Consider the following 26186-nt stretch of genomic DNA (forward strand, 5'->3'; position numbering starts at 1 on the left):
TCCAGCCAGGGCCCCACACCTCCAGCCCCGTGCGGTGTACTTTGTGGGAGCGGGCGGCCGCCCCAGGCCGGTTGCCCACCCCAGGCCGGTTGCCCCACTTCACAGGAGCCCACGGTGCAATCGCCCGGGGGCCAGGACTGGGCCCTTCCAGCTGCAGAGGTCCTATAAGGCCGGAGACCTGTCCCACTGGGAGCAGCCCCACCACCGCGTCCCCGGACATCCGGGGTGACCTTGCTGTCTGTGGCAAAGAACGGCCGCTCGACAGCGTGATCTGTGCGGCGGGCGCCAGGCCCGCCTCCGCCAGGATGGCTGGGAGCCCGAGTCCCAGCGCGGGGGCCGGAGGACATCGCTCCGCGGTGCTGGGGGGGGGGTCGTCCACGCTGGCCTTTCCCAAGGGGTGCTGCTGGGCCCGGGGCCTCGCTGGCGCGCTCGCTCGGCACGCGGCCGCAGAGGGCGCAGGGGTCGGCGGGGTGGGAGGGAACCCTCAGGTCCCGGGGCTCGCCTTCCTCCCCTGCTGCCTCCTCTTCCGCCTCACCGTCCCGGCCCAGCAGCTGCGAGCGCACCCAACCGCCAAGGCCCAGGGAGTCGGGGGAGGTGGAACGGGGGCCTGCGCGCAGCTCGGCGCCTCCGGGGGGCTACCTGCCACAGGCTGTCCTGCTCCCGCCGGCGCCCCTCGCTCTGGAGACGCCGAGACAACAGGAGACAGGGAGCCACGGCGCCCCCACCCAACGCCCTTCGGGAGACTCAAGTGCCTTCTCTCTCAACTTCGAACAACGTGGAGTCGGCCCAGGGCGAACAAGATGGCGCCGCGCAGCAGGCGCGGAGAAAGGCAGGAGGCTCCGCGCCTCCGAACTGGAAGCGTAAACAAAGGCGCGATAGGTGGAACTGCGCAGGCGCAGAGCCCGAGGACGCCGTGAAATTCGAACAGGGAGGGTGCGTCCGAAACGTGGTCTCTCGGCGAGACCTATTTCACGCTGCTGAGGGGGGGGGCAAGAAAGAGCGGGGACCAGGGAGGGCGGAAGCCCAGAGCGCGCATGCGCAGCGTCGGTCAATGGCGGCCCGGAGATGGGCGGAAGCTAGTTTTGCAACATGGCGGCCGAGGCAGACGGCCTGCTGAAACGGGCGCTGGTACCGCTTCTCTTACCTGAGAAATGCTACGACCAAATTTTTGTCCACTGGGACTTGCTTCACGGTGAGCTTTATTCGGCCTCCTATCAAAGCTCTGCTCGATAGCCCTCGGCCATCAGTGGCGCGGGACTGCGGTCCAGGCTGCGGCCTCCCCTGCCGGGCTGAGCCGGGCGGAAGTCCCTGCGGAGGGTGCGGAAGTGTCTCGGCCTTCATAGACGGGGACTCGCCTTGTATGGGCGGGCGGCGGCCGGGAGGGGTCGGCAGGCGGCGGCGGCGGAAATACTTATTTATGAGAGTGAGAGATGGGAAGACTCGGCACGGAGCAGAGTCACAGCCTGACTATATGTCGTTCCGGTTTCCAGTAGATCGATAGGATCCCGGGGTCCTGGGATGGAGCCCCGCGCCAGGGAGCCTGCTTCTCCCTCTCCGTCTGCCGCTCCCCCTGCTCCTGCTTTCTCTGTCAAATAAAATCCTAAAAAAGATGAGTAGACCTTGAGCAGTTGGCGCTTGCTTCAAGGCCTCTGAGGAGTTTGGGCTCCAGGGGCACTTCCAGGGGCGCCTCTAACCCTCCACGTTTGCTCATGGTCTGAGCCTGGGGTGATCCCGCAGTGCCCCGTCTGCGAGGCAGACCCCCACGAAGCCCACTGCAGACGTCAGTTCCCGTGGGAGACCGGCCCAGCCTGCTCTTGTCCCTTCCTGGTCCCCCACTGTGTGCTCCTGGGACCCGACTGGGTCGAGCTCCTAGGGCTACAGAAGGTGTGGGCCAGGGCCTACCTGAAGGGTAACGTGAGGTCCCTGAGCAGGGGGCCAGGGACAAGGGTTCAGGAATGAATGGGTCGGGAGACAACTGGAGTGGATCGCCTGGGTTGCCCAGATGAGGCGAATGAAGGATCTGTGGACTCCTGGGCATTGCTCAGCTTTGCACAAGGGAAGCGATGGAGACTCTTGGAAGTCACACCAAGAAGTTTTTTCTCCCACATTTTTATTTGACCAAGAGCGCGTGCATATACAAGCAGGGGGAGCCACAGGGAGAGGAAAAGGAAAAGCAGGGAGACCAACGTGGGGTTCGATCCCAGGACCCCTGGATCACGACCTGAGCCAAAGGCAGACGCTTAACCCACTGAGCCACCCAGGCGCCCCCACACCAAGCAGTTTAGATGTAATCCGCAGGGTAAAGCCTGTTTTGGAAAAGTCAGCTGACAGTGATAGGATTTGGAGCAGGAAGGCCCAGGCCTTTTGCACCCGCCACCAGACAGCCCCAGGCTTCCCTGTGCGGCTCCGTGCAGGTCTTAAGGAGCGGTGGCAACCCACCGCAGTGTGAAGAACCTTTAGCCTTGGGCTGGGTTCGAGAGGCGTCCATTCTGTTTACTCCTTTTTTTCTCTTCTCAGTCCCCTGCCTCAAGATCCTGCTCAGCAAAGGCCTGGGTCTGGGCATTGTGGCTGGGTCACTGCTGGGTACGTACCTTGTACCTTATCTTCTTTCCCTGCCGTTGGGTGGAGGGCGGAGAGCTGAGATGCCAGAAACTGGGTGGGTCCCTTAACCAGAAGTGGAGGTCCAGGCTTCCCAGCCTGCTGTCTGGCTGGGGTGGTGTGCTCCCGAGGGATACACGCCCCTCATCCCTGGTCTTCTCTTCCTGTCTCTAGTAAAACTGCCGCAGGTGTTTAAAATCCTGAGAGCCAAGAGGGCTGAAGGGTTGAGCCTTCAGTCAGTAATGCTAGAACTAGTGGCACTGATGGGGACCATGGTCTACAGCATCACCAACAACTTCCCGTTCAGGTGAGGAAGCCCACCCTTGGTCCCTAAGGGTGAATGTCCACATGTCTAGTGGGGGTAGGGCGAGGCAGGTAAAAGGGTGGCAAAGCTTAAGCCCTTCTTGAAATCTGGCCGTCTTGTGTGGTCGTGACGAGAGGAGAGTACGCCACGGATGGCCAGGACCTAGACGGAGTCTGTCGGGGGTGCTGAAGGACGGAGAGTCATCAGCGAACTGTGGCCCCAGATGGAGGGGCCATGGAGGCTCTCCCTGCCTCTTTCCAGGCCCGCCTTTCTTCCTCCCAACTCTTGATTCTGCAGCTCTTGGGGAGAAGCCCTGTTCCTGATGCTCCAGACTGTCACCATCTGCTTCCTGGTCCTGCACTACAGAGGACAGACCATGCAAGGTGCTGGGGGTTCAGCAGAGAGCAGGCTGTGGCTCTAGCGGGCCCTGTAGGGCACTCCGGCCTGGGGAAGCCCGAGCACTGGAGAGGCTCAGCGGGACTCCTTACTTCCCTGACCCCCAGGTGTCACCTTCCTAGCGAGTTACGCGCTGGTACTGCTGCTGCTGCTGTCCCCGCTGACGCCCCTGGCCCTTATCACCCTGCTCCAGGCCTCCAACATGCCTGCGGTGGTCGTGGGGAGGGTGAGGACTGGGAGCAAAGGAAGGGTGCAGGGCGGGAGCCCCACGTGTGGGGGTGCGGGTGGACCGGGAGGGGCCGGCAGCTCTGTGACGGGACACGGGAGAATTCAGATGTCACCGTTCACTGTCTCCCCCAGCTGCTCCAGGCGGCCACCAACTACCGGAACGGACACACGGGCCAGCTCTCAGCCGTCACCGTCTTTCTGCTGTTTGCGGGGTCCTTGGCCAGAATCTTCACCTCCATTCAGGTGAGCGCCTCTTCTGCCCTCCAGGGGGCACTAGAGCCCTACCCTTGCGCAGCGGCGGGCTTGAAGCGGCCCCTTCTCTGAACACTTTCTGGGTCCCTGGCGGTCTCTCTTGCAGGAGACGGGAGATCCCCTCATGGCGGGCACCTTTGTGGTCTCTTCTCTCTGTAACGGCCTCATCGCCGGCCAGCTCCTCTTCTACTGGAATGCAAAGGCCGCCCACGGGAAGAAAGAGCAGTAGGGTGGAGCTGGCTCCTGGAGCGGGTTCCGGGTCTCTTCCATTCGTCCCCCCAGCCTCAGGGTCGTTCCCATCCGGACCAGCCTGCTGGTGGGACCTCTCCTCGTTCTTCATTCCTCTACGGTCGTGACAGCCTTGAGCCAGGGTTTTGGTGGGTATGCATATCCTCGGAAGGGACAGGCGTCGAGATTTTCAGGCTGACACTTTGCACGGCCCCGTGCGTGTACTATTAACTTACTTAATCGTTCGCATACTTCTCCAGCAGCAATCCCCAGCTATTTAGGTATCTCGGGCCCAAGTCAGCCCTGCACTACCCCAGCGGCCCTAGAGGGCAGAGCCTGCCGATGGAAGCATCTGGGGGCCTGGGGCTGCTGCCTCCCTCCCCGAACCTGGTTGGGACGGCCTCCAGGACCCCAGTGCTGGCTGGGGGTAGGGTGGGGGGATGGAGAGTGACTCAGGCAGGGCCGCAGGGTGGGGTGAGGCGGTTCCTGCTCTGGCAGGTCCAGGCGGAAGGGAGCGGAGACTGCTGGTTCTTGCTGCAGTGAGGGGGGAACAGACACAGGGCAATAAAGACGCCGAGACATGGTTTAATTGTAAAAACTGTGTTAATCCTACAAAAAAAGTGTGTTTTGTGGGGGAGGTGGCAGCGGAGATGGGGACCATAGCACAGGCCTCCTCTGAACTGGGGTCCAACAGAGTTCTAAAGGAGGGTTTGCAGCTTGGGGTGGGCGTGGGAGGTTCTGGGTGAAGACAGAGGAGGGGGGGAGGGGGCCCTTCCTGGGAGGTCCGTGTCCACCGGGGTTAGAGGTGGGTCAGGGGAAGGGGGGACCCTGACAGGGGAGGGTTATACGGAGTGGGAGAGCCTGGGGGGAGGTAGGGGCTATAGTGGGGGAGCAGCTCTCCCTGGAGCCGGGGGTTACTCTGAGGGAGGGAGCACGGCGAGGTCGTCTCTGGTTTACAGTGGGAAGAGCTGCAGAGAGACAGACACCGGGGTTAGAGCCTGTACCAGGCTGGGAGGGGCCGGCAGGGCCCCCCACTCACAGGTTGGGGGGCTGGACCAGCTCTGGGCAACGTAGGAACAAGGCCCCGGCTGTCCGGAGCAGACCCCGGGACAGCTTGAGAACAGCGGCGCGGCCCTGTCGGGGCACGCTCCGGAGGGCCAGCTTGCGTGCTGCGCCTGTTTTCCTCTTTTGGGGCGGGAGGCCAGGAAGGGGCAGAGTTGGGCCTGGCCTCTCCTTGCCCCGCGGGCAGGGAGAGGAAGCCGGGTCACAGGAGGGCCAGAAGCAGGGAGGAAACGGGAAATTCAGGTAACTAGAAACAGGATCACATCCGCGGGGCCGGCACTGCGGGGCTGGGATGGAAACCCGGGGCCACCAGAGCGCTCCCAGGCCAGCGCGGCACTGGGGCGTCCTCCCAGTCGGCTCCCCCCGCCCCCAGAGTGGCCCCTGCGCGTCCCTCAGCCCGCTCCCCACCGCTCACCCGTATCCGCCGGGCAGGCAGGCTGTGGAGTAGTTGGGCGGCTGGTACCCAAAGCCTCTGCTCCCCTGGGTGGTCGCGAACCCGGGGCCCCAGACCGGCCCGCCAGCAGCCACGCCGCCGCTCCCCGCGCCGAAGTGGGGCGCCCCGGCTCCCGAGCTCTTGGCCTTGCGCCGAGGCCGGTACTTGTAGTCGGGGTAGTCGCGCAGGTGCCGGGCGCGGAGCCGCTTGGCCTCTTCCACGAAGGGCCGCTTCTCGTCCTCGCCCAGCAGCTTCCACTGCGCGCCCAGGCGCTTGGAGATCTCCGAGTTGTGCATCTTCGGGTTCTGCTGCGCCATCTGGCGGCGCTGCGCGGAGCTCCACACCATGAACGCGTTCATGGGCCGCTTCACCTTCTCCAGGGGGAGCCCCCCGGAGACCCCTGGGCTCCCGGCGCCCTCCCGCTCCTGGCAGCCCGAGGGCGAGTTGGCAGGAGCCGCGGGGGCAGGAGGCTGCAGGCTCCAGACCTGGTCGTGGGAAGGGCCGGGAAGCGCCATGGGGGCGTGGGGCGGGGGGGGCGGAGAGGGAAGCCTCGAGAGAGCGTCCCGCGCGCCCTCCCCTCCGAAGCGCAACGTCGGTGCCCAAACCCGGGGTCCTTAAAATGCAAGTGTCTTCCTAGTCTCGAGTCGTTCCAGAGGAACTCGTGTCCCTAAAAAGTAGGCGTCGTCCCCAAGTTCAGAGTCCTGAGAACGGAGCCCCTGCTCCCAACCAATGAAGCGCACCTGGGAGAGCCGGCGCTCGGCCCGCCGCCGGGCACCCCGCACTGAGCAGGCTGCGCGCTCCGCTCCCCGACGCCGCGAGGCGTCCGCCCCAGCCCGCCTGCCGCCAAGGCGCGCCCGGCCTCCGAGCGTCCCGAGTAGTCCCGGGCCCGGCCGCCACCGCCCCTCTCACCTGGCCTCAACGTCTGTGGCTGGCGGGTGGGCCAGACCCGGGAACGGCTTTTAACCAGACTCCGCCCCACTCCCTCCCCGCAGACCGCGCCTCCTTAAGGGCGCCAACGTCCCCCTCCCTCGGGCAAACCCAGGTGTCCTGTTCTTCCCAGCCCCCAACAGTCCCCTCGGGGCACCACGCCCCCTCCCCACCCAAGACCCAGATGTCAAGCCTTCCAGCCCCAGGAACGCTGCACGCCTTCTCCTTCCTGCTGCAGCTCCGGCAATTTAAAGTCAATTCCTCCGCACAATGGGATGGCGCACAGGGGAATCAAAAGCCCTCAGGGTCCCAATTGAGCGAGGAGGAAGTTGGGAACACCCCACCCCCTACCCCAAACCCTTTTCTTGTGCCTATTGCTCCTCAAAGCCCTGACCTGCCCCTGGGCCAACACCGTCTGGAGGCAGGCCGGTTCGGGCTTCCTGAGTCATCCCAGCAGGTGCTCAGGTGGTGATTCAACCCGGGGTCCAGGTGAGCAGACTTAAGCCATCCCGATGCTAGCCCCCAAGCCTCGGTTTCTCCCCGCCGGCTGCCCTCTGCAAACCTGAGTCTGAGGACAGGGAGCCCCAGGCCCCGGGACAACCCCCCCAACCACCACCACCCCCGGAGCAAGGGGTCAGCAGCATGTATCCCTGAGAACGAGCCTGGAACCAGAGCGGAGGGCGGGCCCCCTGAGCCTCAGAGGGTCTCGAGGGAGCCCGGCTCCCCGTTCTGCCCCAGGCCTCGGTAATCGGATTAGGCAGCCCAGCCTTGGCTCTCAGCCCTTCTCGGGACCGGCTCCAGCTCCCGCTCGAGTACCCCGCAGCAGCCCTACCTAGGCCTAGGCCGCCGTGACTCAGGGGAGGAGCGGCCCGCTCCCTCTACCAGCACACCCGGGGGAGGGGAGAAGCACCACGACAGGCCACAAGCCACTGGGCTCCAGACTAGGAAGAGACCTGGGCCTGGGAGACAGGAATGCCAGGAATTCCCAGAAGAGAAAGCAGGTGGGGAGAGAGGAAACGAGGCCGGGCAGGTCCATCAGAGAGAAACTGACGGACCCAGCTGGGGCCAAGGAAGGTACAAGGAACCACAGAGCCATTTGGATTTTTTTATTCTCTTTTTAAATACTGTACAGTGAAAAATAAATACGCCTTCTCATCCACCAGACAAGGTTGGTCCCCCCCTCCCCTGGGGGACCTTGTCAGCCCCCTTCATACACACCCCTGGTTCTACTCCAAAACCTTCCCCATGCCTCCCACCCACTCATACCCTTACTATCCCCGTCTTCCACAGTGATGAGGCCCCAGAGATGGGGGGTACAGGATGGGAGGAGGGATAGCAGGGGAGCCCCCCTGAACTGTCGAATCTGGGTGGGTCGAGGAGCACCCCGCACCAGCAGGCGGAGGACGGGGGTGTTCAGAGATCGGGGCGTTAAGAGGATAAAGGCACATCCAGTCTGATGGGGAAGGAGAGAGGCTCCCCTCACCCTGGGGGTTGGGCGGACAAGAGGGAGGGGGTATGACCCTGTTACACACCCCTCCACTAGCTCCTGGAGGTTGAGGGGGACCCAAGCTGCTGTGCCACCCCCCTCCCCCCTAGATAGAGCAGCTCCAGCGCAGGTCGGTCGGGCCTGTGAGGGCCACGGTGTGGGGCAGCAAGCGAGACGGAGAAGGGAGGGATGCGGGCCAGAGGTTTTATGAAACCCCGTTCACCAAACTACCCAACTCCAGGGACGTGGAGAGCTCCCCATTCTCTGAGGGGCCCTTAGGAAGCTTGCTGACAGAGTCACCCTGAGGGGAAGTGGGAAAGAAAAAAGGAGAGGAAGCGGGAAGCCGGTCAGTAGAAATCCAGGCCGTGCCCCCCCCATCCTAGTGCTCCTGGCGGCCGGCGCCCCAGGGGCTGGTCCCGGGACTCTAGCGACTCTCAGAGGAACCCAAAAAGTCCGAGCCAAACCTCCCTCTGTCCTACCACACCTTCCCTATTCCACACGCGGCCTAAACGCCATCAGACACGGGCTCCTCCGCGAGTCCCTGCGTGCCTGCCCCAGGAGGAAAGCGTGGCGGGTACGGGCACCCTGCCTGCCTACCTTCTGTCCCGAAAGAGAGTCCTCTGAGGGCTTAGCGCGTTCCAGGGGGGGCCGCTGGCGGCTCTGAGACTCTGCTCGGGAGATGTAGTCAGCCACGGTCACTGCAGAAGGCAGAGGACCCAGGGTTTCAGAAGGAAGCAGGTGTCCAGCTCTTAGACGCCCGCTAAGACCCAAGCCCTGGCAGAAGGCACCCCGTTCCCTCTGCCCTGGGGAAGGACGCGGGCACCCGGCGTGCGCTGACCTGGCTGACGGTCCCCACTGATGGACCCATCCGTCCGGTTCCCACGGTTACGGCGGCGGCGGCTCCGGTTCCGACGCTGGGGTCTCAAGTCATCTTCTGTGGGGCAGGGAAAACCCAAGGGGTGCATCTCATCTCCCGTACCTCAATTCCTGCTGGGTTCAACCTCTCTAGACCCAGGCACAGCCCTTACCCAAGCCATTCTCTGTCATGCTGGGCCCGTCGGATTCCAGGCCTCCATCCATGACAGTCCGGTCCTCATCCGTGCGGCGGCGGCGGGAGCGGCGGCGCCTGGCACTAGCTGGGGGGGGTTCCCCAGGCTCTGAGTCAACTGGGGGCTCTGGTTCAGAGGTGTCCAGGAGGCTGTAGGGATTGCTGTCGGGGTCTTTCAGCACTGGTCGGAGGAGGACGAGACGGTGGTTATGGGGCGTCCGCCGTCCCTCCTCCTGGCCCGCACCTGCACCCCCAGCTGTCCCACGCTGGCACCTGAACTGATAGACGAAGCGCTGTATCTTGTGGCAGGCCGAGGGGCAGCTGGGGGTCCCCTACCCCGGCCCCCGATCGGCCGCCTCCGGCTTTCTTCTCCCCGGGTTGGGGGGTCCCGGTCACCAGGCCCAGCTCGGCTGGGCTCCTCCCTCTTCTCCGATTCGGTCTCGGAAGCTGTGGATGGGTCCGAGCTGGGGCCTGAAGGACACAGTGGGCTTCAGTCGGGGACCCTCGCCCCTGCCCAGGATCCATCCCGCAGCCAGTCCCACCTTCAACGTGTCTGTCACCCTGTCCTCGAGGTTCCACCAGGCCTGTAACGCCCCCCATCCCCCCTGCAAGGCCCGCAGCCTCTCTTACCATAGGCAGGACCGCCCGTCCTCCGGCCCCGGCCGCGGCCCCCGTAGCTGCCCCCATAGGTCCGCGTGGCGTGGAGGGAGGAGGAGGAGCTCTCATCGGTGGTGTACCCGGCCTTGTCACTGCTGCCGCCGCCCCGCCCGCTCCCGGGAGGGCGAAAGCCCAGTCCTATCTGCCGGAGCTGCTCGTCGATCTGGAGCCTCTCCAGGCGAAGCTGCTCCACCTCCTGGTCAGGCAAGGACAGAAGGAGGGACCAGAGGAGTGACCAGACCCGCGGACAGCCTCCCTCCTGCCCGCTTCTTCGCCCTGACCGCCCCCAGCGACCTAAACTCGTAGGAACGTGACAAAGACGTGGGCTGAACAAGGAACATTACGGGACCCAACCCCACAGCCCCAAATCCCCGCTCCGAGGTTCCCGCTATCCTCAGAGACAAGCAGGGCACCACTGTCCCAACCCTGTCCACCAGCGGCCTCTGCCTCCTCACTGCACCCAGACCCTCCCACCCCCCCGCCGCCTGGGTACCTGCAGGTAGGAGAGATGGTATTCTAGCAGGGCCTGGGCGTTGCTGATGCTCTCCCGGGTGCCCACGAATATGAAGGGAACCATCCCCTGCAGAGGAGAGAGGGCGCAGGGTCAGCGGGACAGTCGGGCCCGGTACCAACCCGACCCTGTCTCCTACAGAAGCTCCCCCAGGGGCATCATTCTGGGCTCTGCGCCTCCCATCCCCCACACCCCGGGAGCCCGCAGAGGAGAACCAGAGGACGCTGCCATCTACTTTGAGAAGCAGCCCTCAGAGGCAGTGCCCCGTACCTCCTCCCTGGGATTCTTCTTGTCATTGTCACCTTCTACTCGAACCCTCACCACACCAGATTTATCCACAATCTCCTGGATCACTTTCCCGTTCTTTCCAATCACTTTGCCTGAATGGGTAAAGGAGGAATGAGGTTTTTGGTCTGTTTTTTTTTTTTTTTTTTAAGAAAAAAAGAGTAAAAATGGGGTGCCTGGGTGGCTCAGTGGGTTAAAGCCTCTGCCTTCAGCTCAGGTCATGATCCCAGGGTTCTGGTATCAAGCCCCACATGGGGCTCTCTGCTCAGCAGGGAGCCTGCTTCCCCCTCTCTCTCTGCCTGCCTCTCTGCCTCTTGTGACCTCTGTCTGTCAAACAAATAAATGAAATCTTTAAAAAAAAAGCAAAAACTAAATAAACACTAAAAAAAAAAAAAAGTAAAAATAGAAAAAAATAGATAAACAGTCTTCCAGCTCCTACACCCGGATTCTGTTTAATTGTTCTCCTTCAAGGTTTCTACTGAGTTCTCAGGACAAAATACTACAATCCCCAGAAATCTGTTCTTCCATTTTGTCACTCTTCTGACAGACTGTTTGCTCCATCCTCGTGAGACTGGAAGGTCCCCGGGGGTGCCGATCCCACCACCCTGGTCCCGCCGTGCTCTCTCCTGGGCGTACACCCACGACTCACCAACAAGGTTCCTGGGCACTTGCACGGAGTCCTCCGAAAACTCCAGGTAGCTCCGGGCCTGTCGGCACGCCTCGGGAGTCTACGATGGGAGGAGATGGGGGCTGTTACTCAGCCCCTGACCTTCCTGCCTCTCTCTGCCTTTGGGAAAGTGTGCTGCCACCAAAGTCGGGGAGGTCCCCGGGACGCAGACATCGTCTCCCCTGAGCGCTCGCCCCTCTGTAACACCCCAAGGCCCCCAGCCACGGCTGTCTTTCGCTGACCTCCCCATAGATGCGGAAAGTGCAGGTCTCTTCACCCAGCTCGATGGCGGTCACCCCAGGTACTTTTCGGGCCTGCTGGATGTTGGCACCGTGAGTCCCAATGGCCAGTCCCATCAGGTCCTCTCGCACGGTGAACTCCTCCTGGAAGGCGGCCGCCAACTGCTTACTTGTCTGAAAGGAAAAGGCACGGCGGGTTCCCAGCGGCGGATCCCCAGACACCTGGCCCGGGCACCTGACCCTCTGCAGGACCTCAAAGAGAGAAAAATGTGTGGAACCGAGCCAGAACCACCCCAGATCCACTGACCACCGGGACCCGTGTGGAGGACTCCAGAACCGTTCATTCCACCCCTACCTGCCGAACACCCATGGCTCGGCAGGGAGGGGAGGTACATGAGGGCGGAGTTTGGGCCGGAACCACCAACGTTCTGGATGTGGCTCTAACCCGACCTGGTTATGGGATCCAGAACACAGCACACTCTCAGGGTCTCTACTTTGTCCTCTGCTACACGGTTACGCCTGACTGACCGCATACCCCAGACTCTCAGGAGATTAAATAAGGTTGTAATGAATTAGAATTAAATAAGATGTGAAAGGCCCTTTCACAAAGTAAATGCACGAGTAAAGAACCAGGATTATTTGAACCAAACTCGTATCAACTCCCAAAATAGTCAGCAGGAAGCAAGGGGCTGAGAAAAGCACGAAAGGAGCTACGGAACAGCACGCCGCCGCTTCGTTTCCACAGCGGGGCGCAAGGGCAGGAAGACACGGAAGGTTCTGGAAGAGGGAGTCCTATGTAGAAGCACCAAAGAGGAGAGAGATCTGAAAGGAGACACTCCCGATCCCGGTCCACTCCTCCTCCTTACAAGACGCAAGAGACTGTACTACGGCAAGGACTTCCCCTAGCCAGGAAGAAAGTGGACACGGAGGGATGACGCTGGGTGTTCAGAACAACTGAGTCACGGAGGGAGGGAGAGATCTAGAGTGATTTACAAATGTCCTCTGGAGACGTCTGCCAAGGGTTTTATTCCTTAAACTGCCTGATGGGTACAAGGGTACCTACTGTGTTATCTTTTTCCCTTACAAGGGCGGTATTTCAAAATAATTTTAAAAAACGGGGAGAAGACAAGCTCTCTCAAAATCAGACTTTGCACAAATGGCTAACTTAGTTATCTACACTTTTTAAGAGATTTTTATAATTTATTTATTTATCTGAGAGAGAAACAGAGGGGGGAGGGTGAGCTTGCAGGAAGAGGAGGGACTGAGGGAGAGAATCTCGAACAGGCTCTGTATAGAATGCGGAGTCCAATGCAGGACCCAATCCCAGGACCCTGAAATCATGACCTGAGCTGAAACTGAGAGTCAGATGCTCGGCCGACTGAGCCGCCCAGGTGCCCCGTTATCTGGCACTCTGTACCCGCTAATCAATACAACCAGATCCCAGGCGATCTGAAGTCTACTTTGGTCACCAGGGAACCAGAGCAGACACACTGTGTACCATCTCGGGGTAAGGGTGGATTTTTAACTGCCAGTGCCCCGAGAAGTAGCGTCCCAGAGAAGGAAAGATCGCCGTGGTCCACCATCTCCACAGGCTCAGAGAAAAGCCCCCCAGATCAGGTCTCTGGATGAACAGAAGTGGATGGGCGCACATGCACCCTATTAGCGTGGGACAGTGTGGCACCTAGGGAAAGGGGATCTGACCTTCCTAAGGTATCAGAACTCAGAAAGGCCTTGGAGAAATGTTCTGGTCTAACTACCTTGCTGTCACAGAGATAAAGCTGAGTGGAATCAAATGATCTGCCAAAGCAAGACTCGGGATTTCACGTCCAGTGGTCTTTCCAGCATATAAACGGTTCTCAAATATACGCCGCTGAAGCGGTTTGATTCAGAGGTGACCTGGGTTGGGGGTGATCTGGGGAGATGACCTGGGGGAAGTGACCTGTGGGGGGTGGCCTGGAGGGGGGATGACCTGGGGGAGATGACGGGGGGGGGTGATCTGGGTAGATGACCTGGGAGGGGGGATGACCTGGGGGAGGTGACTTCCGGGGGGTGACCTGGGGGAGGCCACCGCCGGTCAGGACCACCCCCTCCTCTTCTACTTCTAGAGAGTGGCCCTGGTGGACCTGTTTTAGACACCGCGCTTTCAAGTAGAATTTCCCTTGATTGGGGCGCCTGGGGGGCTCAGTGGGTTAAAGCCTCTGCCTTCGGCTCAGGTCATGATCCCAGGGTCCTGGGATAGAGCCCCACATTGGGCTCTCTGCTCAGCAGGGAGCCTGCTTCCTCCTCTCTGTCTGCCTCTCTGCCTACTTGTGATCTCTCTCTGTCCAATAAATAAACAAAATCTTAAAAAAAAAAAAAAAAAAAAAAAAAAAAGGATTTCCCTTGATCAAAGGGCGCCGTGGTTAAGAACAGAGTCTGAAACCAACTGTACTACTAGAACCCGACGGAGCCTGGCATCTGGAGGAGTCTGGGATCAAACAGCAGACCCAGCTTTAATGGCCCAGAAAGACCTTCGTCTTTTTGTTCTGGGGACACAAGAGCTGGGGTGGCAGGGGGGGATGGGCAGGGGCGACAAGAGCGCCGTTCAGCAGTAGCAGCGCGGCCCGGGCTCACCTCCAGATGCTTGGTGGCTTCTTCGTTGCGCGACATGAGCAGCAGCTTGGTGCGCAGGCTCCGGAAATGCATGTCCCCCAGCAGGGACGCCCGCTTCACAGGCGCTTCTGTGGTCGACTGGGGAGAAACCAATGGAAAAGTCATTCAAACGGACTTGGAACACACACCAGGGAAGGGCGGGAGCTGGGAATCAGGACGCCTGAGTCTCTGGGAGAGGACAGGGGTTAAGAAACGAAACGAGAGAAGAGGAAAATCGTCGTCAGTCTCACAAGGGCCTACTATCTGGGTACCTAAGGGAAGGGATTTTAGAGGGGAGAACTGTACAGTGTATCTCCTGAGAGTCCAAATACACAGGCAGGGTCCAGCCCAGACTGTGCTGTGGTGGCCAGACTAAAAAACGAACGAAGGCCAGCCAGGGGGCGACCCGGGCCCGCAGGGTCAGGAGCTGTAAGAAGCCTTCTTTGAAAAACAGAAGCACATCTGAGCTCCTTCCGTTCTACAAAGGAGTTCAAAGGGGAGAAGGAAAAAAGCACTGAGGGGGTTTACGTGCAAGTCAGGCACCAGGTAACTCACCAGAATGAAGAGCTCACTATTCGTGATGTTGAGAAAGATGCAGTTGGCTCCCAACGCTTTCTTGAACTCTTTGTGGACGTTTTCGTTGGAGCAGCTGCCGAGAAAGAAGGGTGCTCAGTGGCACAGTGCGGAGTGCGCGGAGAGGTTCACGGGAGAGACAGGGACAAGGAAACGAGAGAAGGAGGAGGACCGCAGTGAGAGAACAGGGATGAAGAAAGCTGGGAGACAGCAGGGCTTCGGAGGCCCAAGGGAACAGGAGGGAAGACGGACACTAGGAGTGGGGCCTGGGAGAAGGAAGGGCAGACAGGCGGACCGCCAAGGGGCCCCGCCCCGACATCCCTAACTCACGCCTCTCTGAGATCCTCAGGCACAGCCATGGTGACCTTGAAGAAGCTGCCTTTGGTTGCGAGGGGATTGGGATTCACTGGCCGAAGCCGTTCCAGGGTGACAATCTCATTGTAAGTGGCATCGCAGGCGGCGTATTCGATGACATAGAACTGGCAGAAACAAAGAATGGAAGAAACAAGCGTGGATGACCTGATTGTCGGCCTCCCCCCTTCCGGTGACGACGACACACGTGTCCCATCACTCACATCTCCCTTCATCATGCGCACCCGGGCCAGCCACCAGCCGCACGGTTCTTGCTCGTTGGCTCGAGAGTACACCTGGCAGCGGAAAAAGAGACGCTGAGTGCCATATCACAACATCGGAACGAGATAGGTGTTCGGACACTTGGGAGACCCATTCCACAGAAACAACGGGAAACTTGAGGGAAGAGCTGACTGAAAGCCAGAGGGTGCGGTCACCGGAGACGGAGGGAAAATGACTGCCCTGAAATGGGGCAGCTCCCAACAGTTCGACCATGACAGTGACCGGGGAAGCAGGGTACTTCTCCTGCACAGCCTCCCAGGCAGGGCACAGCAGCTTAGCGTGGGAAGGAAGGAGAATGAACCAACCAGCAGGGAGCCTAGGACGCTAGTATCAGGGCGAGGGAGACGCAGAATCCTGGGAAAAGTGACATTTCTAAAGGGCAAAGCACGGGGCGCCCTGGGTGGCTCCGTTGGTTGAGCAGGGGCCTTCGGCTCAGGTCATGACCCTGGAGTCCCCGAAGCGACAGCATCGGGGTCTCTGCTCAGTGAGAGTCGGCTTCTCCCTCTGAGCCTCCCCTCTCTCATTCTCTCTCTCAAATGAATAAAACCTTTAAAAAATAAATAAGTAAAAATGGAAAAAAAAAATAAAGGGTGGAACCCGCGGCCCTTACCTCCACTTCATCCCCTTCTGTGATCTCTTTATTATAGTCGGCTGGAGGCGGTAGCCGGACATCCCCGAAGGGAATCTGTCTCTCACTCTGCCAGCTGCGGAGGAAACAGTGACACGAAAGCTACTCAGCCCACTGTGGTTGTCCACGTCTTCAGGAAGGGGTTACTGCCTCTGCTGGGCAATTCCCACCCGCCCTGGTTTTTAGAGGCTACATTCCAGGCCCTGCCCCAGAGTGGTGTCTTTTCTTTCACTAGAATCTAACTAAATAGTAGTCAAAACGTCCCCCACCCTCACCAAATTTTGGCCCGCTCCTCTCCTGGGATCCACCTGAGTTGGCCACCCAAAGCCCTGGCTCTCCCCCACCTATTACATGCCTCATAGGACTCAGCCGCCCCCTCTTCTCCACTCTCCTTCTAGGAACTAGTATGCTGGATTCTCTATTCCCAAGGTCTTACTTGTTTTCAAAGTAGATGGTGACAGAATCTTCATGGACATCCTTCACAAAGCCCTAGGACAGATTGTAGAACAGAGTGAAGACAGACAGACAGACAGACAGACAGTGACAATTTAACACCACCAAGGGCACAGAGACAGAGACTGTTACCTTCCGTTTTAGGCAGGGACACAAGCGATCTGAAGACAAGGCCAGGAAAACCCGTACTGGGTAAAGAGTAAGAATGGACACGGAGGCAGAGACAAAGGAAACGATACTGACATGGCAAGAGAAGTAGCAAAATCCAGAGTAAGATGACACAAATTCAACAGAAGGGCGAAACACCATGTGCCCGAGAACAGCCTGGAAACGGACGGGTCTACTACGGCTCCCACAGGGGCCTCCCTATCTTTCTGCCTCCTGGTGTGCTGCGCAACTTGCCAGAGTTCAATTAAAATGCCAGCCACACTCAGCAAGGCTAAGAATATCCCATGAGAGTGCGAGGCCGTCCTGGGACACCTAGAGGACAGCAGGATCCGCCGAGAGAGACAAGGGTCCAGCTCCCCAATGGCGAGAGGCCTGAGCAAACCTGGGCCTTCATGGTCCCACAGGAGTACTCAGAGCACTGATGACGTTCAAAGCGGTGACCACGATTTATAGAAGGGAAAGTCAGGACTTTGGAGATGTGAGAGTTCTTTTTTTTTTTTTTTTTTTTTTTTTTTTTTAAAGATTTTTTATTTATTTGTCAGAGAGAGAGGGAGAGAGAGCAAGCACAGGCAGACAGAATGGCAGGCAGAGGCAGAGGGAGAAGCAGGCTCCCCGCCAAGCAAGGAGCCCGATGTGGGACTCGATCCCAGGACACTGGGATCATGACCTGAGCCGAAGGCAGCTGCTCAACCAACTGAGCCACCCAGGCGTCCCGGAGATGTGAGAGTTCTTAATGCTAGACTAGGACACACTACTATGAATCTGAAAAAGATAAAAGAACCCCCAATTCAGACGACATGAGAAAGGAACAAGGATGCCTGCATAGCCGGTCCACCTCTTAGTACGTCCTCATTGAAGAAGCCAAAGCTATGGGCTCAGCTGTGCTCCTAATTTTTCTACCTTCTCTAATCCTCACACACTCAAATTTAGGGATGGCTAATTCTGAAAGTCCAAGTTATCAATTTGTTCTTTTACAACTGAGCTTTTGGCGTCCTAGCTAAGAAATCTTTGCCTAGGGGCGCCTGGGTGGCTCAGTGGTTTAGGCCTCTGCCTTCAACTCAGGTCATGATCTCGGGGTCCTGGGATCGAGCCCCACATCGGGTTCTCTGCTCAGCGGGGAGCCTGCTTCTCCCTCTCTGCCTGCCTCTCTGCCTGCTTGTGATCTCTCTCTGTGTCAAAAAAATAAATAAAATCTTAAAAAAAAAAAAAAAAAGAAATCTTTGCCTAATCCAACCCCACAAAGCTCTCTCCTATTTCTTCTTCTACAAGTTTCATAGTTTTTATTTTACATTTAGGTCTACGATCCGTTTTGATTTAAATTTTGTACGTGGTGCAAGATACGATCAGAGCTCATTTTTTTTACCCGCGGACAGCCAGTCTGAGCACCATTTGTTCAAAAGACTACCCTGTCTCTACCGAATTGCTTTTTCACTTCTGTCAAAACCCAGGAAGCACAAATTATTGTATTACTGACAGAAAGCAGATCGGCGGTTGACAGGACTTTGGGGAGTGACGAACTATCTTGACTGTGATGATGGTATGACACAGCTACAGAGATATGTAGACAGGGATCTGTGTCAAAAACCTAACAAATCATACTCTGAACACATCTACTTCATTGTTTCTAACTCAATAAAGCTGTTAACAAAAAACGAGGGGTTGGGGCGACTGGGTGGCTCCATTGGCTGAAAGTCCGACTCTTGATTTTGGCTTTGGTCATGATCTCAGGGTTGTGGGGAGCCGAGTGCTGGGCTCCAGGCTCCGAGGGGAGTCTGCTCCGGACTCTCTCTCTCTCAGCCCCATCAAATAAATAAATCTTTAAAATGAAAAAAATTGGTGGGGCGCCTGGGTGGCTCAGCAGGTTAAAGCCTCTGCCTTCAGCTCAGGTCATGATCCCAGGATCCTGGGATCGAGCCCCGCATCGCATCAGGAGCTCTGCTCGGCAGGGAGCCTGCTTCCCCCCTCTCTCTCTGCCTGCCTCTCTGCCTACTTGTGATCTCTGTCTGTCAGATAAATAAATAAAATCTTGGGGCACCTGGGTGACTCAGTGGGTTAAGCCTCTGCCTTCGGCTCGGGTCATGATCCCAGGGTCCTGGGATCAAGCCCCGAGTCGGGCTCTCTGCTCAGCGGGGAGCCTGCTTCTCCCCTCTCTCTCTGCCTGCCTCTCTGCCTACTTGTGATCTCTCTCTCTCCGTCAAATAAATAAATAAAATCTTAAAAATAAATAAATGAATAAATAAATAAATAAATAAAATCTTAAAAAATAAAATAAAATAAGATGAAAAAAATCTGTGTTTCGAAAGGCTAACACACAAGAACTCTTCCTGAGCTCAGCCGCTAGGCACAACAGCTGAGCTTGGGAGAAGAAACACAGAAAACGCACGCCTGCATCATTCCCACCCCAACCAACTGGTCAAAGGTGGGTTTACTACACCGCTGTTTCCTTGCAGTGGGAAAACCTAAACCCAAATTTTACTCTTGATACCAGCGGGCAATCCTTCTTTTCTCTCGGGATCAGATCTCGTTCTGGTCCCTCCCTATGCAGACCTTTACTGTGGCCCAAGGTGCCTGGCCTCCTCCTCAGCCAACGCTTCCCCTTCCTCTGCCACTCCCCAGGTTTTCTCCGCTCTCGGTTCCTTGCACCCCGGCCTGTGCCTACTACTCCGCACACAAGTCTCCCGAGGCACTTTTATCCCTCACTAGTTGCCCGAGTCCCTCTTCCCTTTTAGGTTCTTCTCTTAGCTCCTTCTTTGGCGTCTTCCTCCTTCTTCCCGTAACCTTGAACACGGCACCCCTTTCCTCATTTCTCCCTTTTTGAGGGTCTGTCTGGATTTCCAGAAACATCTCAACCAGCCTCTTCCACTGACTCTATCCAATTCTTTCCCCCAAATGTCAATCTCCAAAGTGGAAAAACAGTCTGAGTTAGCTATTCTCAAAACGTTTCAGGGATGAGATAAAAGGAGTGGAAGAGATAGAAGAAAATCTTGTCTGTTCCTCGGCGAAGAGATTCCCGTTCCAGACCCGCCCCTCACAGAGGATGTGCCCCAGGCTCTGATCCAGCTCTCCCCCAACATGCCAGGGTTGGCCCTCGGACGAAGCGAGCACTAACACCCCGTTTTTGTTTTTAGCTCCCGTGATCCATCCCCAAGGCAGAAATGCAGAGCTCGGAATGGAGTCTTCCCTCCCATTACTCAGCAGTTCAACCAAACGCCACACACTCTTCGACTTCTCAGGTCTTTTCCCTTCACATGTTCTCCAGAACAAGCTTTCTCCTCAACGTCGTATTCCCGTCTAGTCTCCGCTCCTTAACCTCACCCACATCACCTGTGTTTTCCCTCCAAAGACACCAGGGGTAGAATGTGAGTCCACGCTCAACAAGGGTACAGGCAGGTGAGGCCAGGGGCAGGTGAGTCAGTCTCTAGAAAGCCACCGAGATCCAAAGAATGACTTAATTCAGTGGCTGCGGCATATCCTGGCTTTGGCTTATAGGGCCTCGGACCAGAAAGAGAGAGAGTGGCCCGAGATTTCCAGATACCCACGTAAGAAATTAGTCCCCACCTCTGTCCTATGTTCTAGTCTGGGGCTCTCAAAAGAAAGGAGGGAGTTCTAGGAGAAAAGCTGGATGGATCTGGGTAAAAACCAGAGGTCGAAGATGAGGATGTTATACTCCTTAAGGCAGGAATGGGAATGTGGTATCAGTCAAGGTCTGCGAAGCCGGATGACTGCGCCCTGAAAGGTGACCAGACACTTGGGAGGGTACAACTTAGAGAGTAACACAGTATACCGGCAGAAAAGGAAGCGCTGGTGGGACAGCCCCCGGATAATGGAGATCCCAGACCTGCCATGCGCAGGGCCGTCGTGGAAGAAGAGGCACAACACGACCCAATTCTGAGACAGGAGAAGGGACCTTCCCAAATGTATAGTTCTAGAAGCAACGTAAATACTTCTCGACCCACAACAAAGTTTGCTGAGTCATGAATATTAAATCAGTGGCAAGGTCAGAATGGCTACGTATCTAGATGGCACTGAGAGTTGAAGATTAGTCGGAATTTAGGGATTTATTGTTGTTTTTAACTGAGCCATGAGGCAGAAGTGCTAACGCAGCCACAACACAGAATCCGCATCACCTGGCTTTCCGCTCAACTCCGAACTCTGCTCTCTGATTCGAAGCATCCTGTCCCTAATTCACCCAAGTTTATCCCTGCCAGAGCCCACAGGGGAAAAGGGAAAGATTCAGAGAGATTTTCTCTCAGACACGTACACGTGGAAAGGGAAACATCTCCCTTCCCATCCACCCCAGGTAATCCGAAGTGGATACCAATCTTTCCCAGCTCTGCTTAGTGCCTACGCTTCCTAGAACAAAAGCCAATCTCATATCTCCATCTCCAACTCAATTTAAGAACCCAGAATTGAGGGGTGGGGCACACCCAGATGAAGGCCAAAATACTGGGGGAAATGGGTCTCAAATCCTATGAGGGAGGGCATTTCAACAAAGGCAATGCCAAGTCTGAAGGAAAAGGATACAAGAGACAAACGTGCTCTATCCGAATCAGAAAGGAATTAGAGACTTTTGCCAAAGAAAACAGAAACGCTAAGGAGGCAGCTAGAAGGAAAAAAAAAAAAGTCTTCTGAGTTAGAAAAGTATGCAGAAAAGAGTGGCCAGGAGCTTCCTCCAGACAGGGAGCTAGGCAGTTCCTGGAGGGTACACAAGTTTTAGGTAAAACCCGAAGACTTAGGTTGACAGGATAAGTCAAGACAGAGAGATAACGGTTGCCACTGGCGCTGAAGGGAAGGAAATCTGGTGACGGAAGCCGGGCCCAACTGGAGGCATTTAGGGTGAGTGAAAAATCACTACCCTCCTCTGACCCGCAGAAGCCAGGGCAGAAGCCTTCCACTGCAAGAAGACGAGACCCTTCCAGTGACAGGACTTCATGGAGAAAGAGCTGGAGAAAGTCACCTCCAAGGTCATGAAGGTGGAGGGTCTTTTACAGGAGAAAAGGCCCGAAAGGAAGTGGAAGAAAGGGGGCTCTTCTCCCTCGGGATAACGAGATACCCCTGCTCCGGCTCCTCGGGGTAAAATGAGAAGAAGACAGGAATCAGAAATCTCTGCCACGATGCCAGGCCTAAAGTCCAAAGAGGTTAAAAAATAATGACAGTTACACAAAGAAGAATCCCTGAGAGGCAAGAGGGGGGTCACCCCGTCTGGCTTCACCCAAATGGGAGACAACGTCCTGGGAAATGACTTCGGAATACAGAAGGCGGGAGTAGGGGCGCCTGGGTGGCGCAGTGGGTTGAGCCGCTGCCTTCGGCTCGGGTCATGATCTCGGGGTCCTGGGATCGAGTCCCGCATCGGGCTCTCTGCTCGGCAGGGAGCCTGCTTCCCTCTGTCTCTCTCTCTCTCTCTCTGCCTGCCTCTCCATCTACTTGTGATCTCTCTCTGTCAAATAAATAAATAAATAAATCTTAAAAAAAAAAAAAAAAGAAGGCGGGAGTAGCAGGACTTCTACCGGACCAAATCCTGGGCAAGGGAAGTGCGGAGGCAGAGAGCAGGGACCCTTTGAAGACAGATCCCCTCCTTCGGAAGGAGAAAGGTTATCACTCCCAAACGGAGCGAGTTGGCCAGAAGTACTGGAGAAGCAGAAATCCTTCACAGGACCGCCGCCTGTGATCCCTCGATCGGAGATTACAAACGTGGGGCTTACCCTGCTCCAGGGAAGAAGCTACAGGAAGGATCTAAAAAGACAGCTGAGGTTGCCCCCCAGAGAACGGCAGGCCAGCTGGCCGCGGGATAAAGGGGTGAGGTGAGAGACTTGGGAAAAGATGCCACCTTACGGCTAGGAGGCAACTTGACGGCTTACAACCCAGAGTTGCTGAGGTCAAAGATAGCAAATGTCATAAATGGATTTTGACCGTTTCTCCTTGGGTTGGGAGCAGAGATGCAGCATGGAAGTGGGGTGAGCCTTCCAGAGCCGGGAGGCAGAGGCCTCTCCGAGCGAGATGAAAGGATCTAATATGGGACGGCCTTCCCAAGGGGGCAATAGGGAAGAATAAAGAGAATTCTCCATGTGCTTGGACCGGGGGGGGGGGGGGGCGTGATTAAGGTCTAAGGTCTGTCTTCCACCGGGGAAACAAGAAAAGTCCACGAGAAGCTGGGAAAATGGGGTCTCCCGAGTGGGGGGGCCGGCGGGGGGAGATGCGGACGCTGATCCGAGCACAATAATGCCCCGACGTTCGTTCTCTCCGAGACGGGGTGCAGAGCAGGTGTAACCGACCGAGGGGCCGGAAATACGAGGAAGGGGGCTCACTTGCAGAGGTCTCCCCAGGAGGACTGCGGGCGGGAGCGGGGTCTGGGGCTCGGGGCGCCAGGACTGGGCTCCAGAAGTGCAATCCCGCCCCACGGTCCCCCTCCCCGGCGGGAGCCAGGGGCCGCACACGGGTGTCCCCGGTCGGCGCGCCGCCTCACCTTGTAGAAGGCCCCGTTGGAGCCGCGCACCTCGACGGGCAGTCCCGGCTCCACGTCCCCCCCGGAGGCCAGGCCGCCCATGGCGCCGCCGCCGCCGCCACCTCCGACTGCCCCGGCGGCGGCTGCAGCGGCGGTCTGAGTCCGGGCCGGGCCAGGCCCCCGGCGTCTCCCCGGGGGAGGAGCCGGAGGGGGAGCCGCGGGGGGCGGGAGCCGGGCCGGCCCCACGGCGGCCCTGCCACAGCCAACGAGCAGGGGGCCGGGGCCGGGCCGCTCCCCGTCCGCCGCCGCCGCCTTGGTCTCCGCCACCGTGAGGGAAACGGCCGCCGCCGCCGCTGCCTTCGTCACCTCAGCTTCCGCCTGCCGCCGCCCCCGCTGCTGCCTCAGTCCCGGGACCCGCTGCTGCCGCTGCCGCTCCACGGCCTCCACCTCCCCCTGCCGCCGCCGCCTACTGCGCAGGCGCACCGGGCACCCGCCCGCCGCGCGCGGGGCCCCGAGGGCCACGGCGCAGGCGTCAAGGCTGGCGACCCAGCTCGCGCTCGCCAGCGCATCAGGGCTTCCACACTCCCTTTCGCTCTCGTGCGCCCCCTCCTGGTCGCTTGCTCGCGCCTGCGCAGAACGAGATGCCTCTCTTTCTTCGCCGCCCCCCCTCCCCCGCCCACATCTCTTCCTTTCCCCGCCCCACAACACTGAGAGCGGACCAATCGTGCGGAGGGAGGGGCCGAGCCCACTTGGTCGGATTGGATTTCTGCCGCTCCTGGTAAGGCCACACCCACTTCCCCACCGCCCAGCATCCCCGGGCTGGGGCAAGTTCGGGATGGGCATGCGCCTGGATGACTGCTTGGTCACTTTCCCCACCTTTGTCTTTCTTGGTGCGCACGCTCCAAAGGAAAAAAAAAATTAAAAAAAAAAAAAAAAAAAAAAAAGAGGAGGCCAAAGGCCAAAAAAAAAAAAAAAAAAGACAAAGCCTGGGGCGCATGCGCCGGGCTTAATCGCGCTCACCCTGGTGTAGACTCTTAGGAGCATCTCTAACTCCAGCTGTAGATTTAAGAGCCGTGTTCCTGCCTTGAGAAGTCGGTCGTGCATGCAATGAAAGGTTAAAGGATAATTTCAAGGCCGTACCAAAAAGCAAAGGCAACTTAGCGCAAGATTTGATGTCCAAATGCCGAGGAAATTCAAAATAGGAAAAAATGTAGAGTAAGAGGGTAGTAGAGGGAAAACTCCGGATTCCCGAACTAAGATAAGAACTTGGGTTGTAGAGATGAATATAAAAGTAGCACAGAAATTAGAACCGTGTTGTGCATTTAATCACTTAGCAAGTATCTATTTCGCCCTCACTGCGTTTCCAGTGGCTGTGTGCTAAGCGCTAAGGATGCAAAGACAGGATGTCAAAACAAGGATTTTATAATGCCTTGGCAAGGAGGGGACAAGCAAGTTAAACCAACTCACAAGTAAGTGCACAGGGTGGGACTGAAGGTGCGATAGAGATAAGGGCTTGGTCTGAAGGGAATCCCCGGGAGACAATGATCTGGGGTTCTTCCAAGTGACTGGGGAAGACTTGAAGTTTCGAGAACTGAGATGTGAGGCCCGAGTAGGCGTTTGCTAGAGGAAACATTCGGTAAGAGTATTCTTGAGCTATTAGGAACACCGTGATGCAGACGAACAGAAAGACATATCCTTTGGGGAACCACGACTAATCGGAATAGCATTTGGCTTGAAGTAAGGAGCTGCCAGAGGGTAGCCTGTGAGGAACTTGTAAATCAGATTAAGGAGAAGGGCATTTACTTTATGAATTCCAAAGAGCCACTGAAAGGTTTTAAGCAGGAGTGTCTTTCTACAACTGCATAGAATGGATTAAAAGTAAGGGTGGTCTCAAGATGTGAAACCGTGAAAAACCATTGCGATAAGAAAGATGCCGATGACCTTGGAGGAGGGCTGTGGACAACAGAAGTACACAAAGATTGGGGCCTCTTAAATTTGCTGTAGAATCAACAAGAATGGGTGGTGAGGGTGGTGTGGGGAGGGTTCAGGAGCTGGTGAAGAAGTGGGAGGACCCCAAGACAACTCTCAGATTTATACTTCGGGTCACTGAGTGAATGGTGCTGCCAATCATGATAAAAAGAACGCAGGCGACAAAGTTTTGGATGACACGTTGATGACTTTGAGTTTGGTGTTGCTCTGAGTTGAAGGGTCCATCGTCTACATGGATATCCCTTGTCTTCAACAAACTTCTCTTTCAATTTAAATGTAATTTCTTTAGCCTTCCACTAGGACTTCCACCTCACACTGTGAAAGCATCCTACAGTCCTTTGTGGTATCATCATGGTTGTACTCTTAATAATTTGTCCAGCATCTGTCTTCTGCCATGTAAGACATCAGAGACTGGGCTCCGGGTCTATTTTTGCCTACCACTGTATACCCAGTACCTAGCACAGTTCCCAGCACGGCAAATTTTTTCTTTTTAAGATTTTACTCATTTATTTGACAGAGAGAGAGAGAGCACAAGTAGGGGGAGCAGCAGAGGGAGAGGGAGAAGCAGGCTGTCCGCTGAGCAGGGAGCCTGACGTGGGGCCCAATCCCAGGACCCTGAGATCATGACCTGAGCCGAAGGCGGACGCCTAACCAACTGAGCCGCCCAAGCGCGGGCACACACACACACACACACACACACACACACACCCAGGTTGGCTAATATTAATGAAAAGAAAGGATCAATGTTCTGCAAGTCAATGGACACACAGGTATGTGGTCCAAAGAGGTCTTGGTTAGGCAGGTGGATGCAAGAATCATCTAGTGTATTATTCATAGTTAAAGCTATAAAACAAAAATAAATCTCTAAACAGAAGTGTAGACTGAGGAATGAAATGGTCCATGACGGAACTTGCAACTACAGCAGTATTTAAAGTGCTGGCAGAAGAAGAGGTGACTTGGGACACCCGGGTGGCTCAGTCAGAAAAACATCTGCCTTAGGCTTAGGTCATGATCCTGGGGACCTGAGATCCAGTCCCATGCAGCGTCTGCTTCTCCCTCTCCCACTCCCCCTACCTGTGTTTGTTCTGTCAAATAAAATCTTTAAAAAATTAAAAAGAGAGAGAGAGAGAGATAAGCCTTCCAGAATTTCTGGGCATCAGTATAGGGAGGGAGAGACAGTAAAGATGGTGAAGAGCCAGCAGCAGTTCTGACAAGGAGAGGGAGAGAGAGTTTGAGTCACTGAGAGGAGCAGATCATCAAACGTGCTGGCTGTGAGACTGAAGAGTTTGAGTTTGGACTCATTTTTTCCCTAAGATTTTATGTATTCATTTGAGAGAGAGAGAAAAGG

At 57.0% G+C, this 26186-nt stretch overlaps 3 protein-coding genes across 4 annotated transcripts; 1 reads left to right on the forward strand and 2 right to left on the reverse strand.

Moving 5' to 3' along the window:
• Positions 1-1043: 1043 nt before the first annotated feature.
• On the forward strand, positions 1044-4601 carry LOC111161141 (mannose-P-dolichol utilization defect 1). 2 transcript variants are annotated; one of them, XM_022524658.1, is made up of 7 exons: positions 1044-1192; positions 2518-2583; positions 2773-2905; positions 3200-3285; positions 3406-3524; positions 3659-3769; positions 3885-4601. In XM_022524658.1, the coding sequence occupies exons 1-7, from the start codon at positions 1090-1092 to the stop codon at positions 4005-4007; spliced, it is 741 nt and encodes a 246-aa protein (XP_022380366.1). In that variant the 5' UTR covers positions 1044-1089; the 3' UTR covers positions 4008-4601. The 2 variants fall into 2 exon arrangements, with proteins under 2 accessions (XP_022380366.1, XP_022380367.1); XM_022524659.1 differs by lacking the exons at positions 3406-3524; positions 3885-4601 and having other exon boundaries at positions 3200-3313; positions 3659-3773.
• A 36-nt stretch (positions 4602-4637) lies between these two features.
• Positions 4638-6016, reverse strand: LOC111161049 (SRY-box 15). Its single transcript, XM_022524508.1, has 2 exons — positions 5484-6016; positions 4638-4974 (listed from the first exon to the last, which is right to left on the reverse strand). Exons 1-2 carry the CDS (start codon positions 6014-6016, stop codon positions 4806-4808), a joined length of 702 nt encoding a protein of 233 aa, XP_022380216.1. The 3' UTR covers positions 4638-4805.
• A 1509-nt stretch (positions 6017-7525) lies between these two features.
• On the reverse strand, positions 7526-23286 carry LOC111161175 (FMR1 autosomal homolog 2). Its single transcript, XM_022524721.1, has 17 exons — positions 22871-23286; positions 16223-16275; positions 15769-15862; positions 15101-15172; positions 14856-15004; positions 14508-14601; positions 13935-14051; positions 11325-11495; positions 11065-11143; positions 10401-10510; positions 10113-10199; positions 9593-9815; positions 9236-9433; positions 8943-9143; positions 8753-8848; positions 8512-8612; positions 7526-8215 (listed from the first exon to the last, which is right to left on the reverse strand). The coding sequence occupies exons 1-17, from the start codon at positions 22949-22951 to the stop codon at positions 8120-8122; spliced, it is 2022 nt and encodes a 673-aa protein (XP_022380429.1). The 5' UTR covers positions 22952-23286; the 3' UTR covers positions 7526-8119.
• Between the last annotated feature and the right edge of the window lie 2900 nt (positions 23287-26186).

The sequence above is a fragment of the Enhydra lutris genome, unplaced genomic scaffold, assembly GCF_002288905.1.
Source record: "Enhydra lutris kenyoni isolate GAN:26980312 unplaced genomic scaffold, ASM228890v2 scaffoldscaffold82, whole genome shotgun sequence".
Taxonomy (NCBI): Eukaryota; Metazoa; Chordata; class Mammalia; order Carnivora; family Mustelidae; genus Enhydra; species Enhydra lutris.